Genomic DNA, 22,772 nt, shown 5'->3' with positions numbered 1-22,772 from the left:
GCGTCCCCTGCATCGGCAGGCGGACTCTCAACCACTGCGCCACCAGGGAAGCCCCTTGGTGGGATTCTTAAGGGGATCTACAGGGAGATGAGAGAAGTAGAATGTGCCCACTGGGGCGGTGACAGCCCCCTTCTCTCTCCTGTGATGCTGGGAAACCGTCAGAGGTGGTGGGGCTGGAAGGACAGCTAATGGAGCCAGGAGTGTGGGACTGGAAGAGAGGAAACTCAGAAGGTCCTGCCCCTCATATTCTGAAGGGCTGCTGTGGAGAAAGGGGAGCAGTTGGTTCTGTGGGGACCCTTTTGTGGCACAGCAAGGGGCAAAGAAGGAAATCCCAGGAGCCAAGCCTCTGACAGTTTGGACTATCTGACAAGAAAACGGCCCATCTGGACAAGTAGTGAGTGCCTCGTCTTGGGTGGTATGCAAGCAGAGATTGAATGGCCGATTGGTGAGGGTGCTGGGTCAGAGGCTGAAGCTTGGGGAGGAGGAGTGCACCAAGCCTCTGCAGCTTTTTACCCCTTGAGAGGTTCTGAATTGAGAGCAGTGCCTGGATTTGGACCCAGTCCCTGACTGCATTTGGATAGGCAGGAAGTGGAGTGGGAAGATGAAGTCTGGACTGGTCATCAGGTACAAGCTGGCGGGCAGGGAACAGAGCTCCAGATCCCAAGCCACTGAACTTAATCTCTTCTCAGTTCAAAAGGAGAAGAAATGCAGGCCTGATTTTTCTAGAAGTCTGTTCTTTTGGCCAGAAAACCACAATGGAGAGTCTTGAGGCTCCAGCCCCTTAAGGAAACTTTTGCCCCACCCCAGCGGGGAGAATGCAAGGCCAAGTCCACGAACGACCCTTCGCATGCGCTTCTAGCCCCTAAGGGCTAGAAGGAGATTCCCAGGGGCCCCGACTGCCTGTTGTCAGAGACCAGGAGCTGTGCTTGCTGCTTCCTTTCACACAAGAGCCTCTGATAGAGAATCTGTTCTCATCACACCCAACCCTCCACCCCACCACATCCCCCCAGCTCTCTGAGGCCTGGCCACAGTCCCTCTCATCCTCTCGGGAAGCCTGCCTGACCGCCCAGCCCTTGCGCTCTCCTCCTGCCCCTGAGGATGTAGGCCACCCCGCACTGGCACTCCAACTCTGTAGGGCCTGAGTTCTGGGCTGCTCCTCTGGTGGTTCCCTGGCCGCAGTGGCTTGTAGGCTGTGTGAGTGATGTCAATCTCCTCCGTGGATCCTCTCTGCCTCGCATGTGGCCACAGATAGATAGGGAACCCACTGATGTGGCCAGCCCTGCTATGTGAATGAGGCCCCAGATTCAAAGGCTGAAGGCTGCAAGGCGGAGGCCCCATCACTCCTCCTCCAGGAGCCTCCCTGGTGGCTGAAGCCACCCATTCTATCCCATGCCTCACCTTGTACCCTCAGGGCAGCCTCAGTCACTCTCTGCCTTTCGTCCTTTCCCGTTCTGTGGGGTGGATTTTGAACTGCTTGTGATGGCCTGTCTGTCCTGGCTCTGATCCTGTCCTCCTGCACCCCATAACCGCTGTCATCTGCATGGTGGTAGGGGGAGCAAACGGGCCACCGGCAGCAGAGCCCATGAGAGGAACCTGCCAGGGGAATGGCTGCCTCCTGTCTGCGAGGTCACAGTTCTGGCCTCCTCTAGCTGAGCGGTTGTGGTGGCCAATGACGTGATGCCCAAGGCCCCTCCAGTGCTGCTCCTGTAACTCCACGGATGCCTCCTGCCCCCAGGAACGGACCTTTTGCCATTGTGCCTCTCCTTGTCAGGGCAAGCCTGTCCTGCCCTGCCTGTCATTCCTGCTCCTGAGAACGCTCCATCGTCACCAAGACACCTGGAGAGCGCCCCGGGAAGACTTCTATTTGTGTTTCCCAATCAGTAGCATTGACTGGCTCCTGGCATCCTGTGTTTCCTAAGACCCCAGACAATCTCAATGCCATCAGTGTCCTCCCCAAGCCTTGCAAACACCTGCAACGCATGCCTTTGTGCAGAAATGTCTCCAGAGATATTGAGGCCCCAAGCAAAGCCCCCTTGTTAGCCTTCGAGGGGTCCTGCCGGGTTTCCGCAGCTGGGGCTGGCAGGCCTGCTCCCCTCCCGCTCTGGCCGGGACAGAAAGGAAGGGCAGGCAGGGGGACGTCTGGTGCCTAAAAGCCCCCAGGGCAGGAACTGTCACACTCCCAGAGCTGTGAGGCTTTGGGGGCTGGATAAATGCCACATCACAACCCAGAAGCCACCCATCCACACCAAGCCTTAGGACAGCACCCTCAGCTACAGAGGAGACATTTTATGCAATTGTTGCCTCTTAACAAGCAGCTAAAGTGAGACATGGAGAAGGAAGGCTGTCTTCACGTAAGCTTGTCAGAGGGAACAGACCAGGAGACAGCGGACCTGGGGAGTAGGCCTGGCTCTGCCATCAGCATGCGATGTGAGCCTGGACCCTCTCCGCCCAGTCTCCTTGGGTGGACAACGATGGGGTGGCTGGCTGATCACTCTGGGCCTTTCTGGATGGTGCCTGGCTCTCTGGAGGGGGCGGGGCGCTGGGCATGAATGCTGGATGCCAGCAGAGCTGTGCCATGAGACAGCGGCAGCTTCCGCAGGGACGTGCCGAGGATTGCACGCCCCTGGAAGGAGATGTCCATGCATCTGGTGGGAGGTGCACTGCGGAGCGGCCCCAAGGGCTCGTTTCAGCTCTGGTGGCCCCTTGGGACTCAGCAGCCCCAATCTGGTCCAGGATGTGTCCACGAGAAGGCCAGGGCCTGCCTGCTATTCCCTGCTCCTTCCTGCTCTGGCTGGTTTGCACATCCCCGAGCCCCTAACACAGCCCTCCCCCGGGGGCCCCTGGCTCTGTGGCTGCTGCTGGTGCCTGCAGGGGCCCTAGGCGCAGAGACATCTGAGAGTCACTGTGCCACAGATCAATCCAGGATGAGGGCGCAGGAGGGCCTGGCGGTGGGTGGGGGGTGGGGGTGGGGCAGACAGAAGCGCGCTTCTTCTGATTAACGAGCCCGGGTGGCCATCCATCCCCGGCCTTCATTAGGGCTGCAGAGAGTCATTTTGCATGGGCGTGCGGCCTCTCCTCCCCGCTGTTCTCCAGGGTGATTGACGCCCCTTGGGTGCCGGCATCCCCCGGAAAGTGGGAGACCCTCTCTCCTGGCGCCCATGAGGAGCAGAGCAGCGGGCTTCCTGTGCATGATTCTTACCTGTGTGCCGTTGGCGCCAGCTCAAGGGTCTGTCCGAGTGGCCGGGGCAAAAGGATTTCATCTCCCTTAGAATTCATGGCGCTGGGAGACTGGAAAATGCCAGACTCCTCAATCTTAATGGGTCTTTGACTCTCCCCACAAACGTGCAAATAGGTGGAGCACAGAGCAGTGGGGTCCCTGCCAGGCCTGCGTCATCAGCGTGCCGGGACGATGATTTAAAGGATGTCCCTGGACCAGAGCACTCCTGTGCGGTCCTCTTTTCTCTCCTTGCTGCTGGATGGTGTTGGGGAAGAAGCTGGGTCAGGAGGAGGTGAGGGCTTTGGGCAAAAGCTCTGCTGCAGGTCTGGTTAAGGGCCCCCCTGATGCCTGATGGCCTGGGCGTAGCCGGTGCTGCCGGAGGTCATGCCTGGGCTGGAGGGCAGCCTCGGAGGCCCGCCTTGCCTGTGACCACCAACACCATCTGGCTGGTTTGGCTTCTGCCTTCAGGTGTTCGATGCTGGAGAGGACCGGAGATCCCCAGCCAGGAGTGGTGAGACTCACTTTTCTTCTTGGCTCTCTGGCTGTGTGGTACTTTCAGACGTAAGAGGGGTGCACTTGGATTTGAGACGGTGTCTGATCATCTTGAAGGATCAGGGAATACAGGTATCAGAGTGGGAAAGGGAGCTGAGATAGGAGGAAAAGAAGGCAGACGAAGAAATCAGGCAGAAGAAAGACTGGCTGTTTGGCATTTTGAGCCTAAAATGAAGGCTTTCAGTCTCTCCTTTTCCTGGCTCCTGTGTTTAGTCTCGCTTGTTCAGGGCTTCTCTTTTGTTGGAGAACAGCTATCAGTCCTTGCACCCCAGGCCCCCTCCTCCATCAGGGAACCATATGGAGGCGGGAAGCCGTGCAGGATGAGTGCAGGGGCCTGAGGGGGTGGGCAGGGCCCAGCCTGAGGCCTGTCTCCTGAGGGCGGAGCCCAGCACGGAGCTTCCACTTCCAGTTGGGCAGGAACACTATGGAAATTCTTTCACTGCGAAAGGTGAACCAGTCAGGCCTGATACCTCAGGGCAATGAGAAGCGCATCATCTGGGAGGTAACAGGACAGGCACTGTGGTCTCCCTGCCTTTGTTCTGAAAGCCATCCCTGACCTTGGCCCCTTGGGAAAACTCAAAGAGTAGATGAGCGGCTTGCTGATCTCTTCCCAAAGTTCTCTGGATGCAAGGAGAGACTCTTGCCTTCAGTTCTTGGTGACCTCCCAAGAGGGAACACTCTCTGGTGGCACATATGACAGTAAGTGGGCAAGAAAACCACTGCCTAGCACCATCATTCTCAAACCAGTGATTCTTCAACCACAATTTTGAAGAATGAAGCCACGAAGCACCTGACTGAGGGGACCCACGCTCTCTCTAGCCAGGGCTGCTGGAGCCCACTGCCTCACGAACAAGACAGGCCGTGGGGCGCGTGTGATGTGTAAATCCACTACTCTCTCCCACCCGCGCTCCACAGGCCATGGTGGGTCCCTATCCCAGTCCAGGGCCCTTACACGGACATTCATCTCTGGTTAATCCAGAATGTTTCTGCGTCCAGCCCGGGAGAAGGGCTGTGGCCCCCCAAGCCTGGCTGCCGGAGGCTGCAGACAACCAGCTGCCCCCCGGCTGCAGAGCCCACGGCCCACCTTGGGATGGGGAGCCGTGTGCGGAGGAGGACAGTGTCGGGGGCACTGGATCTGGAGTGTGGCCCGTTCATCCAGAGCAGAACCACGGCCGGAGCCCGCTCACGCCAGCCTCGCGAGCTCTGCGTGAGCACCAGGGCACCGGGAGGAGCGCTGAACCCAGGAAAGGCCCGGTGCTGCTCTCCGGGCCTCAGGGTGTATGTGGAGGCCGGCGGAGCCACCTGGCTATTTGGGTTTCTTATTGTCAGCCGTCCCTATAGGCCCGGATGGGGCCCTGGTCTTCAGGGGCAGCCTGTGGGAGAGGCATTTGGTGCACTCTTGCCGAGGCTGCGGCCCCGTGCCAGGTCCCCCATGCCAGGGGTCCGTGGGGTGAAGCAGGCTGCAACAAGGCTCCCTTGGTGGCTGGGTGGGGGCCCTGAGGAGAAATTAGAGTGTGGCTGGAGGGCCAAGGCTTTTCAATCAACCAAGGCTGCCAGGGTGGGTCGGGGTGAGGGGGGACCAAAACCCACCCTTCAGCGTGGGCCTCAGGGTCCAAGACCCAGTAGCTGGCCCATCTCATAGGGCACGGCTAGGGACCTTAGGCCCGTGAGAGAGTCCGCTGCCCACACCAGGACCAGACACGGGCATGACAGTGCCTGCTGCTAGCGGACCAACTTCTGCTTGTCAAGCGCTTGTGCAGTAAGTGTCTGGTGACACTTACTTCCTTGGCTCCGCCGACTGCCTTGTGACGTGCGCATTATTACCCTCATTTAATGAGGATGGCTGATCATGAGGTTTAGGGGTCTAGGTGACTTGCTCAAGGTCACACAGCTGGATAGCGTGGGGCTGGGACTCACACCCAGGTCGGTCTGATCCGAGCTCAGTGCGGTCAGGACAGGCCAGGCTGGCGGGTGGCTGCCTCCCGTGTGCGACGCGGGGAGGGCACAGGAGACGAGGCGCTGCCAACCGGGGGCTACGGACCGAGGCCCTGCGTATCCCCGGGGACCTGGAGAGACAGATGACGCGGTCCAAAGAGGTGGTGGGTGGAGATGAACGAGGGGACTGTTTGCAAAGGTTTGCACAGAGTTAAAGAAGGGCGACGAGGATGGCAAAACCCTTAGGGACTCGCAGCAGTGGGGAGCTTTTACCACCCTAGGCCTGAAGGATGAGTGGAGGGGCCCTGTGAGCAGGATCGGGCAGTAGGAGAGGACCACCACCCTCTGCAGCTCAGCACTGGGCAGCTGGGGCTACTTCCCCCCCGCCCCCACCCGAAGCCTTTCCCTCCCACCCACCCCAGCCTCCATGGCAGGGGGCCCAGTCCATGTGTCTATGAAGGCCTGCCTCCAGGTAAGGAGTGGGGGGTGGGTGAGTGGACTTGGAGCAGCTACTTCCCCCCACCCACCCGAAGCCTTTCCCTCCCACCCACCCCAGCCTCCATGGCAGGGGGCCCAGTCCATGTGTCTATGAAGGCCTGCCTCCAGGTAAGGAGTGGGGGGTGGGTGAGTGGACTTGGAGCAGCTAATGAAGACCTCCCATCGCCTGCTAGAATGGGGTCTTTGAAGGAGGCACCTGGCCTTCTTTGTGTCTGAGTCTCCTAAGCTCCCAGCGCAAGGCTGAGTATTTGCTGGAGGAAACCCGACGGCGGTATTTCCTGGCATCCTACCCTCCTGTTATGGGTTCACTTGTGTCCCCTCAGAAAAAAGATATACTGGGGCCCTAACCCCCAGTGCCTTACAATATGACCTTATTTGGAAATAGGGTCATTGTGGATATAATTCGTTAAGATGAGGTCATACTGAAGCCGGGTGGGCCCCTAACCCAATAGGACCGATGTCTTATAAGATGGCCATGTGAAGACAGAGACACACGGGGGACACCCCGGGACCCTGAAGGCACAGACTGGAATGATGCAGCTGCAAGGCAAGGAACGCCAAAGATCACCATTAAGACCCCAGAAACTAGAAGAGGCAAGGAAGGATTCTCCCCTACAGGTTTCAGAGGGAGCGTGGCCCTGCCGACACCCTGATTTTGGACTCTCAGCCTCCAGAGCTGTGAGACAAAACATTTCTGTTTCCGAAGCCACCCAAATTGTGTACTTTTGCTATAGCAGCGCTAGGAAACGAATACATCTCCTAAAGCAATTTTTATATTTTATTAGTGAAAAGCATTTGCAGGGGACAGGCGTATGCACTGCTGAGTCACCAAAAGACCAAGCCAGACCTGGGGATTCAGGAGGCAGAGGGGTCCACCCAGGCTCCAGAGTTTCATTTTGGTTTCTTGCCATGTCTCTTAGAGATCAGTGCCCCGCCGAGGCCAGAGAGGACAGGGACCCTCCCAAGGCAGGTACCAAGTCTGAGCTGGGCTGGGCAGAGAAGGCAACCCTTCTGAGGCTTGCCCCCAGCCCTTTCCAGCTCCCCAGCTGAACAGACCATGTCACGTCTCCATGCTGTGGTCTGCTCTCCGGGAGCCTCGCTTGGCAGAGCCCTGGGAGGGAGAGAAAGCAGAGCTGTGCGTCTGGGCCTTCCAGGCTTATTCATGGGCTCTGCCATGTGGGAACCAGAGCCCCTGCCGGCTCCTGGAAGCATATTTCTATGCTATGACCCATCTAAGCTGTGGCTTCTTTCTATTTATGATAATTAACTGCACCTTGGAAAATAAAAGCAACAGAAGGAAAAGGGTGTGGTGGGGAGGACTGGGCTAATCTGTGTTCTTTAAAAGAGCAAATTTCACAGTTTGTATTTATAATTTAAGTGCCTGTTCCTACTCATTCAATCAGTCAGTCATTCGGCAGATGGGCTGGACTGGCTCATTCGTTTACTCAGGCTTGTTTCTCTTCCTTGCCGGCCACTATTACACATGAGTCAATGGAGACTTACGTAATAACAGCTTCTCTTGACCTAGCATTTTACACTTGGCAGAGACAGTAAATAAATGTTGTTCCAATGAGTGTTCTTAAGAATATACAGAGCACCTTTCTGGGTCTGGTCTCCCTGGCTCGTGGATGCAGGAGAGATGCCTCTCTCTGTGAAAATCAGACTTTGATGCTCAGAGGTGACTTGATTTGCTTGTCAGTCCTGGAGCTGGGACTTGAACGCAGGTCTCCAGAGCTGATGGAGCATTTCTGCTGTATGAGACATCTGATCAAACTCTGTGGGATATAAGTCACGGCTCTACCTTCTCACGGTACTTACAAAGTACTTGGGGAGGAAAGATGTAAACCAGATTTCAGGTAGAGAAGAGGAAGAAGCCATTCCAGGCAGGAGGACCTGCCTGAGCGCAAGTGCAGGGATGGGAGGTGATGGGTCTCCTTTGGGAAATTGAAGATCAATTTGGAAAAGACGGGCTTGGAACAGAAGGTTCATGGAGGCCAGAAGTTTGTCGCATATCTTGGAATAGTGGAGAGATTTTGAAAATCATAAAGTAGGGGAGTGAGGTGGGATGAAAGAGGTATTTTTAGAAGGTGGGTTAAATTTCTATTTCTGAACATGTGTCTTCTAAAACAGCACAGTAGTAGTAAGGCTGTAAGTAATAATAAAACCGACGTCCCTGACCCATCAGCCCTTGTACTTTGCTTTCTGGTCTTTGTACTCAAGGTGCCATTTTACTCCACTGAAGCACTGTTTCCAGAGTTGCATCTGTGGTGCAGACACAGCTCTGTTTCCTGCTCTGTGTTTAATTGCCGGCATCCTGATGCCATGACATTATACTCGTAACACTCCAGGAGCATGAATATGAGCATGTCATCCTTCACTTCCTTCCCCTATGCTGCTTCTAGTGTTCTCATATTCTAAATAATGCTGTAATGAACATCTTCACGAAATAGAACCTTTTGTTTTCTTTTCCTTTGTAATTATTTCCTTTGGACTAATTCTCGGGGGTGACATCACTGGGTTGTCAGAAGACCTGAGATTCTCTAGGCCCTTGCTTGGTGTGGCCACGTTGCCTTTGAACCATTTACATTGACAGCAAGAGCTGAACTGGGCAGCTGTGTGGAGAATGGTGCAGCCGGGGGCTTCTGCTGAGACACCAGCTAGGAGGTGGTGGCTGTGGTCCCACTGTGCTGGGCTGATGCCCTAGACTCAGATACGTTGCCGAGACTGGAAAGGAATACACAGTGAAGAAGATGCAAGAGTCACTGTGGCATGGTGAGTGATTTGATGATGGACTGGGGGAGAGCAAGGAATCAAAGCTAAATGCCTCTGAGGTTTCACACATGGGCTCCAGGGAAGGGCAAGTGGGAAGGCGTGGAGGGGGACAAGTGTGAAGAAGCTTTGGATGGGTGGACACATGGGATGGGATGTGAAAGGCTTGCTTGGAATACTTTATCACTTCAGTCTTTCATAGCTGTGCAGGGCCCGGGGCCCAATTGTGCCAGGACATAAGCCCCTGAGGCTAGCTGGTGCCCTTCACAGTTCACACTCAACCAGAATCGTCCCCAGACCCAGAACCAGCAAGGCTCTCCCTCCTCTGGTCCAGGGAGGTGATTTGAGGTCTATTCAGAAGGATGGGGATGAGATCACAGGGAGGCGGCCCTGAACTGGCAGTAGCAGGTCTGGGCAGGTGTGAAGTTGGGGCTTAGCAGCTATTGGTTCTGGGACCCTGTGTCAGGGGCTGAAGACTGTGGGGGCAGCAGACCACCTGAGGAGTCTGTGCCCAGTGAGCGGGGCGTGTGAAGACAGGACACAGCCCCAGGGAAGGTCTGGGGGAGAGAGCCCCACGAGGCCTCTGCAGCTAGGCTGGGCTGGAGCCCTTGGCAGGCTGTGGTGATGGATGGAGCAGGGCCAGGAGTGGGGGCCACTGAGGAGCCTGGGGTGGTGGCTGGAGGACGTGAGCTGCAAGAAGTGCTCAGGTTCTCTGTGATGACTCCAGGTCTGGAGGGCGGCATGGGGATCCCTCGGAAAGGCTGAGTACCACACCGTGGTCAGGGCTGCTCAGCACATCGTGGGGACCGGCACGCTCGGGATTTGGGGTGGGGGAGGCTACTTACTACAGGTCCTATTCCTGCAAGTATGGGCTCAGTCCTGGGGCAGGAGCGTGCACGTGTGCGCGTGTGTGTGCGTGTGTGTGTACGTGTGTGTAAAGGGGGCAGTCCCTGTGCTTCCGTCAGCCGGCGGCTGGGGAAGGAAGGAGGAAGTGCCAGCTGTGTGCCAGGCTCCATACACCTGTCATTTTATTCAGTCTTCACAACCGTCCCTGGGATCACCCTTCCTGCCATTCACCAAGGCTGTGATCGCAGGTTTGGCTGCATGCTTATTGGATTAATTTCTGTTTTCCCACTTGCCTGCAAGCTCCCTGAGGGCTGGGGTGTCTGTCTTTCTCTGCTTTGTCTCTGATGCCCGTACAGTGCCCACCTTGCCTGTGGGAGTGACTTGGACAACCTTTGCTGAATGGGTACCAGCACCCCTTTATGCCACTGCGTTTCAGCCCTCTTCCAATGATCCCGACTGCACTGTGAAGGCTGAGGGAGAGGGTGGGCTGCAGGGGGCTGACCCCCAACTTCTGGCATTTACCTGATAGGACCTGGACTCATGAAGCAACTCTGTGCTGTGGCTCCTGGGTTTCAGGAGCTCTGTGGGTCACAGAGGGCTGAACAGGGCAGTGACGCAACAGCTGCGCTGGTCCTTCCCTGCTTGGAAGGTCCATGGCTTTGCCTTATCAAATACACATGAGGCACTGCTCAGAGAAGGCCTGGAAGCCCCCATTCCATCTGTATATGTTGTTGTATATTGTTACCACCATGGAAGGACGTTGTAAATATTTTCAGCTGAATGTCTGATTAATGTCTCTCCAAAAAGAGCGGCGGAGCTGTAAGGAGAGGGTTTATTTAGCTCTCTTTCACCATGATGGACATCTAATTCATCCCAAATGTCAATACATCCCAACGTGCCAATCCAGACAGAAACAGGAACCGTCTGAGAGTCGGGCGGCAGCTGCCTCTTCCCCCTAGCAGGGAGCTCATACCTGCCCCCTCCACCTGGACCCTCGGGCGGTGGCCCCGTGTCATTGGTTTCCATATTGAAACCCCTGTAGGGAACTTGTCCCCTGGGAAAATGAGGTCTCTCTGCCAGGCTGCTCGTGTGCCCCAGCCTTTTCGGCTTCTTGCCAGTCCGGCTGGCTCTTGCTAGAGACCTCCTTCTGTCTCCCCACGGGGCCTCCCCTCCCCTCTGGCTCAGTCTTCCTCACCACCCCCCTTAGGTTTGGGACGGCTCCCACTTCATTCCAATTGACCTGTCTCTGCCCCCTCCTGGTTGCTCTGGCAGTCACTCTGCCATCTCTGTCCCAGGCGCCAGGTGGACCTCTCCGTTCTTGCCTCCCACCATGGCCCACCCTTATCCAGGAGACCACAGCATTGCTTTTGCCCATACACAGTGCGAGTCTCCCTTTTGGGACGGGTCCACTGACTCCCCACCTGGAGAAGAATTGTGTCCATTCTCTTGAGTTTCTCAGTCTTCTTCTCATGGCCTCAGCCAGAATAGGATGTCTAGTGGAAATTTGTTTCTTATCTCTCCCTGAACTGGACCATGAGTCCCTCCAGGGGATCCACTGCTCTGATTCACTGCTGCATCCTTCACGTGTTACTCCTTGGTCTTTCCAAGGAAGGAGGTAGATGAGATATCCGTAGATATCCACGATCGTTGATTCTTCCAGATATCTTATACGTATTTTACAGGTAACGATCGTTAGATTCTTTTCATGGCTAAGAAACAGAAGCTTGGAGTGATTAAGTTATAACAATAAAAGCCTTTGTTTGGCGGTGCTTTGTGTCATGCAGTCCATCCATGGTCCTGAGCACTAACTAGCCCTAGCCCCATTCTGCAGATGAGGATGGAGAGAGGGGGAGAGAGAGAGGGAGGGGGAGAGAGAGATGGCCACTAAGTGGTAGAAGTGGGACCCGGACCCTGTCTGTCTGCCCACACCAGCGCCCTCTCTGCCTTCTGTGTGCCCTCCCCAGCTTTCCTCCCGTGGGCAGTGAGCACGCGCTCCCAGAGAGCAGAGGCTGGCGGCGGGTAGGAGTCCCAGAGTCACGTCCCCTGAAGGCATCGGTTCTGACAGCAACACGTGCACCTCCAGCTGGTTTGGTCCCCATGCCACTGTTTGAGAGTAGAAGTGATGGTAAATATTTAATTGTGCTTCCATCATAACTTTCTGCCAGAACTCTCAATATGCTTTATAAATGCAAATGAGTACTCTCTTCTTCTCCAGGGAGATGTAAACCTCCTCAAATCACTTTAATTCAGCCCCCACCAGAGTGTAATGCCATAATCAGGAGCGCTCTGTGCCAGAAAAGAAACTGCCCTTAATCATATCAAGTGGATGGTTTACGGTTTTGTGGTCTTTTGTCTCCACGCGGGCAGGATGCAGAGAAATGGATTCCTCTTGCTGCAACTTCTGTCCAAGAGGGTGGATGGAAAACATTATTTAGAAACAGATTCAGTTACAGCCCTTGAGCAGGTAACTATGAATATAATGAACTCTTAGATTGTATTCCTGGGGTTAACACAACAGACCAGTCCTTGGAAGATTGAGGAGTGAAGGCTGATTCTTACTTTTGATTCTGGACTCTAGTTTCCTCCCTGCCCATGTCCTCTGCCTGTTTCCTGCACTTCAACATGATCCTGAGTTTGGGGAGTGCCATGATATACATTATTATCGCATTATGCCTTATTCTGGGGGCTTTTGTGGCTTCTTGGCTTTATGAGCAAGGACCTCCATTCCAGGGCCACAGCAGAGCCACTGGACACCCAGGTCTGCCTGGTGGGCAGCTAGCTGAGATTCGGGGCTGTCGGCCTCAGGATGGGAGGCTGTGTGACCCAGCGGGAGGCACTGCACCTTTCTGTGCCCTGGTCCCCAACCCTGCCAAATGGGTTCAGTGACTCCTGCTTCAGGCCCACCTGGCGAAGGCATTTTAATCATGGAGATGAATTTCTACAGGGCATCATGGAGTGCCTTCTGAGAAGTGTATTATGTAAATTTGGTGTGTCATTATGATCATTATTAGTGCTGTGAAGTGGAGAGAGGGAGGGCTGCTCCATGCAGGGATCTGCCTCCCCAGCTGTTGGAAGAATCGGAGGAGAGAACAAACTGGAGAAGTCTGTTCCAGTGCTTCCCTTCCTTCAGATATGCACGGGACATGACTCTCAATCCAATTCCAAACTCAAATGAGCAAGAAAATCCAGCTCACTTTATTTGCTTGACTCCCCTCCGTTTGCAGTGAGAGCCCCCCTTCCACTGGGGTGGCAGAAAAGCTGTCTAGGTTGCAGGCGGGCTGTATAGCGTCAGGTTGTGAGGGAGGTGCCTCACTGACCTGTCAGCGCCCGTCCACCCCGGCATGCATTGAGACACACTGGACCCCATCTGACCCTTGTGTATAGTCTATGCAGGTCACCACTGGGTGGTTCTGGGTTCCCTTCATTAGACCCGTTCTGGCTCAAAGCCTTCCTCTGCTCCGTCTGTGCCATGTCAGCCTGGTGGGGTCACTCCAGGCTGGGATGCTGGGTGTCCAAGGCTCTGTCACCTGGACAGACTTCTGCTATCCCTTTTCTGGGGTTGAGCACTTGGAGATGAGAGTGTAGGGGACCCTTTTGCTCAACACAGCTTCTCGTTTATCACTCTATTTTCACCCCTTCAGTCCTGCCCATAGGGTGGGTTTCTTCCCAGACCTTCTGTTTATGCCAGGAGTCCTTCTATTTTCCAAGGGGCCCAACCAAGACTCTGCCTTCTGCCTTCATACTTCCCACCTCCTGCCTGAAGCACTGAGCAGTGAATGGATGTTCCCAGTGGGAAGGAAGGATGTTCAGGAGGAAAGGAAACAGAAGGGGGAGAAACCAAAACAACACATCATGTCTATTTCCTGTGCCTGTGTTTGCTGAGCACCTGTGCAGCTAGGGCGTGCTGTGCCTGGTCCTTTGATACATGCCCTGGGAAATTCAAGTGCATAAGACACCTCCACTAGCCTAAACAGCCCCATTGTGTGATTTTAAAAGGTGCCCCTCTGGAACACTGGATACCCATGTGAAAAGAAAAAAAATTGTGTATTTGACTCAGAGCTCCCACCTTATGCAAAAATTAACTCAAAATAGATCATAGACCTAAGTAGGAGAAAAATCTTTGTGGTCTTGGGTTAGGCAAAGATTTCTTAGATATGACACCAAACCGTAAAAGAAAAACTTGAAAAATTAGACTTCTCCAAACTTTAAAACTTCTGCCTTTTGAAAGACGCTCTTAAAGGGATGAAAAGATAAGCCATAAAGTGGGAGAAAATATTTGCAGAGCGTACGTCTGATAAAGGACTTGTATCCAGAAGATATAAAGAAGTTACCAGGAATTCCCTGGTGGTCCAGTGGTTAAGAATCTGCCTTCCAATGCAAGTGACGCAGGTTCGATCCCTGGCCGGGGAACTAAGGTCCCACATGCCGCGGGGCAACTAAGACCGCGAGCCACAACTACTGAGCCCGTGTGCTCTGGAGCCCGCGCACCACAACAAAGAGCCCACCTGCTGCAGTGAAAGATCCTGCATGCTGCAACGAAGATCCCTTGTGCCACAACTAAGACCCAACATAGCCAAATAAATTAAAAAAAAAAAAGTTACCAAACTCAACAATAAGGAAACAAGCAACCCAATTTAAAAATGGAAAGATTAAACAGATGCTTCACTAAGAAAAATATACAAATGACAAAAAATCATGTGAAAAGCTGCTTAACATCATTCTTTATTAAGGAAATGAAAACTAAAACCACAATGAGCTAGCACTGCACATCTGTTAAAATGGCCAAAATTAAAAATGACTGACACTGCCAAGTGTTGGTGAGGATGTGGAGGAACTGGAACTCTCATGTAATAGCCCCAAACTGGAAATGACAGGTGAACAGTAGACAAAATGCAGTCTCTCCATACAATGGAATATTACTCGGTGATAAAAAAGAATGAACTATTGTTACACACAAACATGATGAATCTTAAAAACAACTGTGTTGAGTGAAAGAAGCCAGATTAAGAAAACAGTATATACTATATGATTCCATTGATGTAAAATTCTAGAAAATGCCAGTTAACCTATAGTGACAGAAAGCAGATCAGTCATTGCCTGGTGACAGTGACAGGGCGGGGCAGGGGTAGGAGGGAAGGCGGGATTACAGAGGGACAGGAAACTTCTGGGAATGACAGATATGTTTATTATCTTGATGGTGGTGATGGTTATAAATATATGTCAAAACTTACCAAATTGTATGCTTTAATTTTGCACATTTTTTGCATGTGATTTCTACCTCAATAAAGCTGTTAAAAAAAAACAAAACAAAGGGGCTTTTGGATTTGCTGATCAGAGCTCTTATCAGCCTTTGGGGAGGAGTTTCCCTTGAGAGGTGGGGCTGACAGAAGTCAATAACAGATTGAAAAGGAAAGAAAGAAAAAAGAAAAAGCTGCCCCGTTTTCAGGACACTTTACTACTAACTGCCAGAAAACAGGTATAATAAATATCAGCTCTGTGATCACTACGTGGTGCCTGGTGATCTCGGCGTGTGTACTGTAGCCACCCTGGTGGCCCCTGGGAGCTCACAGCCAAGTCAGCGTGTCTGTCTTTCCCTTGCTGGCCAGAGGGATTGGTGACTAGGAAGCAGGCCCTTGGGGTCTGAGATGTGCATTTATGTTCGGGGTAAGGGCTTTGCCAAAGCTGTGTGAGCCCGCGGCAGAGTCTTGGGAAAGGGGCTGGCCATGTATCTGGGCCCAGGGACAAAGGGACCTGCAGGAGGGCTGAGTGTTGGGGCCAGAGGGGTTGAAGGGAAGTCGGTCAAGAGTGTCAACACAGAGGCCTGAGGGGAGGCGGAGGAGAAGGGTGGGGAGAAAGGAGGGCAGGCAGATGAGGTTGGAGGGTGGGGAAGGAGCAGGGAGGAAGAGGGCAGAGGAGGTGGCTGGGGAAGGCTTGAGGAAGGAATTACGTTTGGCTCCTGGGTCAACATGGCCTGGGAAGACCCCGGAGGTAGAGTGCTGTGGGAAGAAGCTGCGTCTCAGGGTTAAAGTGATGAGTAGGCAGCTGACTTCACCCCACCCAGGTGGCTTGGGGTCATTCAGGTAGAGACTCAGCATCAGGACACCTGAGGTCTGCGCCTAGCTCTGCCACGAGCTGCATCCTCCTAGCAGACCTCTTCCTCCTCTGAGCTGTGGGCTTGGCAAAGGAGCCCAGGGCTCCTATCACTGATAATTTACCGTCATAAGTAACTTCAAGAACATAAGGGCCACTGTCCAGTCACCCTTCTGATTCACCATTTCTTCTTTTTTTGATCTGCAGAAACGTTAATGGACACCAGGACGGCTACTGCAGAGTTGGGCTGGACCGCCAATCCCGCATCAGGGGTGAGTGTCAGACCATCCATCCTTCAATCCTGATGAGTAGTTGTGTGGGAGCAGAGCCTGACTTGCCCCTTTGGGACGTGGAATATAGGCGTGAAAGGCTGTGTCCACGGTCCATCCACAGAGAGGCAACAGCAGGGCCTTCAGACCTGAGCTGCTCCCTGGTGCGGAGTCGCAGACCATCAGTCCTCCGGGTGACCAGGGCCTGTGTGGGACTGGGGCCAGTGGCGGCCAATAGCTGGGCTCTCAGGCCAGTGGCGATGGGGCAGACATCCGTGCCACCCATGGGGCTGCAGAAAGGCAAGGGCTATGAGGAGGAGCTGGAGTTCAGAAGGGCCGAGGTTCTCTTTCACCTGATGTCTCCTTAGAGAGATGTTCTGTATTCATTTGTTCAGTGCTCATGCAGCTGGCCAGACCCTGTAGCTACAAAGATGAAACAGCCTTGAGGAGCTCATGGCCTCCTATGGGATCCACCATGTTCATGAATGAGCTGAAATGCATCTCTCCTTTGTGGCAGTGGAGAGGTCAACAGGCAGGTGTGGGCACAGAGCTGGGAGTGAGGCACCTCAGAGGGAGACGTGAAGCCTTTATAGAGAAGGTGCACGCGAGCTGGGTTTTGGAGAGGGAGTAGGAGTTCGACAGGTAGTGAATGGGGAACTGGAAAGATATTCCAAGTAGGAGGAATAGCTGGTTAAAAGGGATGGGGTCATGAAAAGATGTAAGAGCAAGAGTCTGTGTGTCTGGACCAGGGCAGGGTGTGGGCAGTGCTGAGGTTGGGCTGGGTGTGGATTGGTGGGGGGCACAGGGCGGGGAACAGGGACTGCCGTGCTGAGCTAGCAGTTTGGATTTATCCTATAGGTAATGGACGGATCTTGTCATGCTTGCTGACAGGATTGTAGGGAACAGTTGAGAGAAAGGCCTTTAAGAGGTGCTTTTAGCTGTCTCAGATGGGTCGGAAGCGTCAAATTAAAACAGGATACTTAGGACAGTTGGAGCAAAGCGAAGCAGGAGGCATTGGCAGCGTTTGGTAATGGATGGACTGTGGAGAAGAGAGGCAGAGAGAAGAGTAGGGATGAGATTCGCATCCCTGGCTTGAGTGGCGGGCTCGCTACGGGGCTTAATCACGAAGGGAGAAGGCGGGAGGAGCGCGTGGACACTTCATCCCGGCAAGGGGGTGAAGCTGGCAGGGGTGCGGTGGACTAGGCCCCCTTAGCTGCCCCACACCTCCTCTCTCCTCCCTGCCTTTGGTCACCTTCAGCCCAGGGCCTCTCTGCACCCTGGGGTGCACGTCACAGCCAGCCCTAACACACCCACTTCTACCTTAGCGACACTGGGCTTCAGGGCCCGAGGCAGGCTGTGGCCTCACCCGCACCTTCTCCCCTGGCTTCCCGCTTTCACTGCCCTAGGTGCCGGCATCAAGCCTTGGGGCAGGAGGGCAAAGTCTAGCGTGAGCTGTGTTTCCCAAAGCAGGGGTGGGAGCAGGGGCACATCTTGCCCACTCTGACGAAGTCCACATCCTGCTGGGAACACCGTGGGTCACTGGGGAACACGTCCCACTCCCAGTAGGGACTTTATGCAAAGCCGACGAGGCGGCAGCTCTTCAGGTGGCCTGGACATTAAGAACTTGCCACTCTTTTACAAGTGACGTTGCTGTTTGAAGGTTTGCGTGTTTTCTCACGAGGCAACGATGTGATTTACGGTTCATTTTTCCCTTGATTTTTGTACACACCACCTGTCTTCTTTAAACTTCTCATCTCCTTTCCCAAGGAAGATCGTCCTTTAGGGAAACATTCAAAGTCAAGAGATGCCCTGTAGAGCCAGCAGCTGGTTGGGCTGTTCTCTGCGTACCCTTCCCTGGTTACCAGCCACACTCGGCGGCCTTGCCCTCATTGCCCTTCTCCCAGCGACACACAGCCAGATGGCTCTCCTGGTGCCCTGAGCAGCTTGTGAGCCCGTCTGGTTTAGGGCCAGCAGCAGGAGGGTCAGGCAGGCCCTTGGCCTGGGCGAGAGGGCGGATCGAGGACGACACTTGCACCCAAGCTCTCGGCCCGCCTCCCTGTGTTCTCGTCCTGGACAGTTGCCTCTGATTCCGTGAACACACCGGTGACTCCCAAGTTTGTCCCTGGCCCAGCTCACGTGTCCACCTGCCCTGTCTTTCATCGGCTGCTCAGCGTGGCCCGAGCAGAACTCACCCTCCTTTCCTTCCCCCACCGGCACACGTGGGCGCCGTCTTAGCACATTGTGAAGGCCAGAAACCAGAGCCATTCTGGACCTTCCTCTCTGGTCTTCAGGCCTCAGCCCACTCGGCCCATCCTCGGGATACCTTCCCTGCATCCCCAGCCACGTGAGGTCCTCCATCACGGGTCGTCTCAGGGCCGGGGAGCTTTACTTCACAGCCCTCTTCACAGCTGCAAATTTTACATCTCTCTGTGTTAGTATTGGACCCATCTCCGCCCCTCCCCCACTTTGGCCACGGTGTGGTCTCCGTGGTGGCCTGGACTCTATTCGTTCACCATTGGAAACTGGCGGCTAGTTCACTACGTATATCTCAACGTATATTTGTTGACAGTTCTTGACTTGGACAAGTGGGGGGCTGATGGTGTCGTTCTTGGAGATGAGGACACAGGAGGAGGAGCACGCTTGGTGGAAGGAGGCTGAGCTCATGAATCTGAAGTGCCCCTGGGCACCCCTGGGAGGGGCCCATTAGCATGTGACTCCAGGGCAGTGGAATGAGAAGGCAGCCTCACTCACGTGTGGGAGGCGAGCCCAGGGCGTGGCTGCAGTCTCCCAGGGAGAGGGTCTGGAGGGAGAAGAGGAGAGAGCTTGGGATGGGTGACCTGACTGAAGTGTCAGATAGAGAAAGAGGAGCCTGAAAAGGTCATGAGAAGGAGTGGCCTGGGAGGCAGGAGAAAACCAAGAGGTGGTGGTCTTCTCACGGAAGCCAAGGGAGGAGGCATCAAGGAGGACGTGGGGCAAAAGTGCTGCTGGGTGTTGAATGTTTCCACTGGGCTTGGTTACAGGGACCCTACTGGTGACCCGTGCCGATGGCTTCAGAGGGCACCAGGGTCAGAAGCCAGAAATCAGGGTGTTGAAGGGTCAGTGGGAGGTGAGGAGATGGAAGCAGCAGCTCACGAGGAGAGAGAATACAGAGCGTGGGGGGGCGGAGGGCTGTGGGCGTGGGTGCCTTTCAGGGGACGGGACTCCTTTGCTGTTGAAATGGCAGTGCAGTGACCGGGTGCCTTCAGAGCGATGGGCATGCTCAGGAATGGAGACAGAAGCCATCAAAGAGAAAAGTCTTTCAACTTCCTATCTTCTCTCTGAGGTTGGAGGGGAGGTTTGGAGAGTGGAGGTGGGGAGTCTTTTTTTTTTCTTTTTTCCTTTTTATTATCAACAAGCATTGGCCAGAAAATGTAAATAATGTGTGTGATAAAATACTTTCCCCTGCCCGCATGCCACTACCGCTACAGAGTGGATTGGGAGCCAGGGAGTCAGAGAAGGGAGAATGCTTAAATCCAGAGTAGGACAGCCAGGCCTGAATCCCAGCTCTGATGTTTAGTAGCTGTGTGACCTTGGGTGAGTTACTCCACTTCACTGAACCTTCGTTTTCCCACTTGTGAACAGAGTACCATACACCTTCAGGCATTGCTGATAGCTTTACACAAGTTATGAGGTAGGGAGTCTTGAGTTGCAGGTTTTAGGAGGGAGGAAAAGGTGTGAAGTAACTGCCACTGCTGGTGACTTGGAGAGAGGCTGGGCTTGTCTGGAAGGAATGTGGCTGGAATAAGGGCCTAGCTGAGGTCGAGGCCGTGTGTTTGTGACGGGCCTGATCAGGTGTACCTGGCGGCGGAGTCATCCTGAGTTATGGTTGTGCAAGAATGGTGGGTCCGGAGGGTCAGGAGCTGAGGACGTTGGCAGCAGGGGGTTGGGATCTTGCAGCATGGCATCGACCCCACAAGAAGAAGAGTAAAGCCAGGAGGCACTGACCATGTGACAAAGTACGGGGTCCCAGTTGAGGGTCTTGGTGAGACTGGAGGAGGACCGGAGGCTGTGGCCTTGAGTCAGGGCTTACATTTAAGACAGAGTACTTCTGGGTGATGAAGGGGTCCAGAGAGTGGGGACAGGGCTGGGCATTTGAGAAGCCAGGAGGCTGGGCGGGTGGTCCACATCTTCCTGGGATCCAGTGGGGGAGGAAATTGCAACCCCCCAACCCCAGAAAGGGGACAAAGGCCTCAGATGGTCCCTGCAGTCAGGATACCATGCATGCGTAAGATGGTGAAGGGTGGGCAGACATTGTTCTGGTAGCCTGTGGGTCTCCAGGGAACTGGGTTGGCCTCATCCAGAAGAGGCACCATGATTCTGCCAGGGGGCACAGCTGGCATTTCAATGAACCCTATCCACAGTGCACTGTCTGTTAGGTGGGCTCCCCAGAGAGAGACCAAGAGACTTCCTTTTATGGGGTCACTAGGTATCTTCACCCCTGTACTTGAGGACTGCAGATGTGGGAAGGAGTTGGACTGCCCACCCATACATAGCCTGCAAATTATTTCCGGCTATATCGCTGGAAAGTGGATTATAATATTATGTGTCAAAAGCAGAAAGTATTTCTGCTCAAATGTCAAAATGTTGCTTTATAATCTAATTGCAGCTTTAATTTAAAGCCTTTAGTTTTAACCCGAATCAGAGGCCAGCCTGGTGAGCAGGGGGGAGAAAGTAACAAATACATTTCTAAAGTAACAAATGCCAGGGAGGGTCTGAGGCACCATCAAAGGGCATCCTGGGGCCCTCACCCATGACCCTGCTGACCTCACCCTCCTCCCTCAGGCTGCCTTCAGTTACCTCTCCCAAACCCTTGTTTCCAGCCCTGCTCCAGAAGGGTCCTGACCTTCAATTTCAGGAGCTCTGGGCAGGGGGGGAGCTCCGAGCGGTCCCGTGGTCAAACACTCGGTGCTGTGCTCAGCCACCGGCAGAGCTCAGTGAGTGCTAGTCTTCGTGGTTGAATGGTCCATCTTAGCAGTCCGCGCCAGTTCCTAGATGCTGCCTGGCTCTCTCCACCATCTTCCTTTTCCACGGCCCTCCCTCCTTGCATCACTCTCTGTCCCTCAAGTGTCAGCTCCGTTCTCCTCCCCTCAGGGAGCGCTCCTGGACGCCCCTCCCCACCAGGACTCTGTGGTAGGGGCCCTCTTCTTAAACCAGAAGGCTTGGTGCCGACTTCTAATGTACTGTCCATAAACCTGTGTTGATGTGTGCTTTCTCCTACCGGCCAGAGAATGGAGTGGCTTCATCTCTGTCCCTGGTGCCCAGCACTGATCCAGCAGGGGACAGGCTCCAGTAAAAGTCTGTTGGCCAAATAAATGAGGAAGGACTGGGGCATTCATGATACTTCCCTGCATCTTCAACCCAGGGTTCTGAATTTAGGAGATGCTCAGTTTAGGTTTATTGTAGCCCAATAAAATGTTTGTTGTAGGCCTCTCAATACCCAATTGATTGTTCATATCTTTTTAAAGAAGTTAATTAGTGATGCGGATGGAGCCACATCTCCTGAGATGAGCATAAGAGAGGAGACAAGGACACCCCCCAGAAGGTCCCAGTGGCTTTCAGACACTGGCTGTGATGGATTAGGAGGGTGAGCCTGGGTCCCTCTGATAGTGAGGGTTCTTCAACTTGCTTGCTGGAAAGGAAATCCAAGCAAGCCCTTTTACTTTCACAGAGTTTTGCCAGGGCTCACTGGCTCTTTGATTGTGGGCGGCCAGTGACCTCTGTATGTGTAGGTTTCTGTGTCTGTGGGATGTGTGGCCCCCGTGGGACCATCTACAGATCGTGAGTTATCTTCAAAGAGCACTCCATGGGCTTCCAGACTCCAACTCCATCTGTGCTGCCCTTTGAAACCACCTTCACGGCCCATGACATGCTCTGTTCTCTACTTTAATACTGGCAAATCTTCATCATGGGAAGTGGGGGAGGTTGATGGAAGAAAGATGGAAAAGGAATCTGGAGCCAAGCCTGATGAGCCTTCAGGATGAGCAGGCTGGGTGTGTGTGTGCCTGTTCTCCATGTGTGTGTGCATGTGTGTACAGGTATGTGTCTGTGCGTCTGTGTGTACATATATATGTGATACGTGTGTTTGCATGTGTGTGTATCCAGGTACATGTATGTATATGTGTGTGTATGTGTCTGTGTATATATGTGCATCTGAGTATTTCTATGTGATAGATGTGTGTATTTCTATGTGATGTGTGTGCGTGTGTGTGTGTGTATGAAGTTAAATGAGCTTATTTCACCTTATGCCTCTGCAAGCAGTTCCCAGAGTTCTGGAAAAATCTTAAATGATGGGAGGATTATTGGACTAAGTAGAGAGCTTCCAGAGAGGCCAGTGTGAGGGGAGCATGTGTGTGTGCCTGTTCTCCATGTGTGTGTGCATGTGTGTACAGGTATGTGTCTGTGCGTCTGTGTGTACATATATATGTGATACGTGTGTTTGCATGTGTGTGTATCCAGGTACATGTATGTATATGTGTGTGTATGTGTCTGTGTATATATGTGCATCTGAGTATTTCTATGTGATAGATGTGTGTATTTCTATGTGATGTGTGTGCGTG

General features: G+C 53.8%; 1 protein-coding gene across 1 annotated transcript in view; it reads left to right on the top strand.

Moving 5' to 3' along the window:
• The window catches only part of EPHB1 (EPH receptor B1), a 437,960-nt gene that overhangs the window by 118,063 nt on the left and 297,125 nt on the right, over positions 1-22,772 (top strand). The window contains exon 2 of the mRNA XM_007108469.2: positions 16,115-16,179. Within this exon, the coding sequence (XP_007108531.2) occupies positions 16,115-16,179 (65 nt within the window). The remainder of the gene's footprint in view (positions 1-16,114; positions 16,180-22,772) is intronic.

Source organism: Physeter macrocephalus, chromosome 1 (genome assembly GCF_002837175.3).
Source record: "Physeter macrocephalus isolate SW-GA chromosome 1, ASM283717v5, whole genome shotgun sequence".
In the NCBI taxonomy this organism is placed as follows: Eukaryota; Metazoa; Chordata; class Mammalia; order Artiodactyla; family Physeteridae; genus Physeter; species Physeter macrocephalus.
Note: the sequence above shows the minus strand (reverse complement) of the source record. Positions and strands in the feature narration are given on the sequence as shown.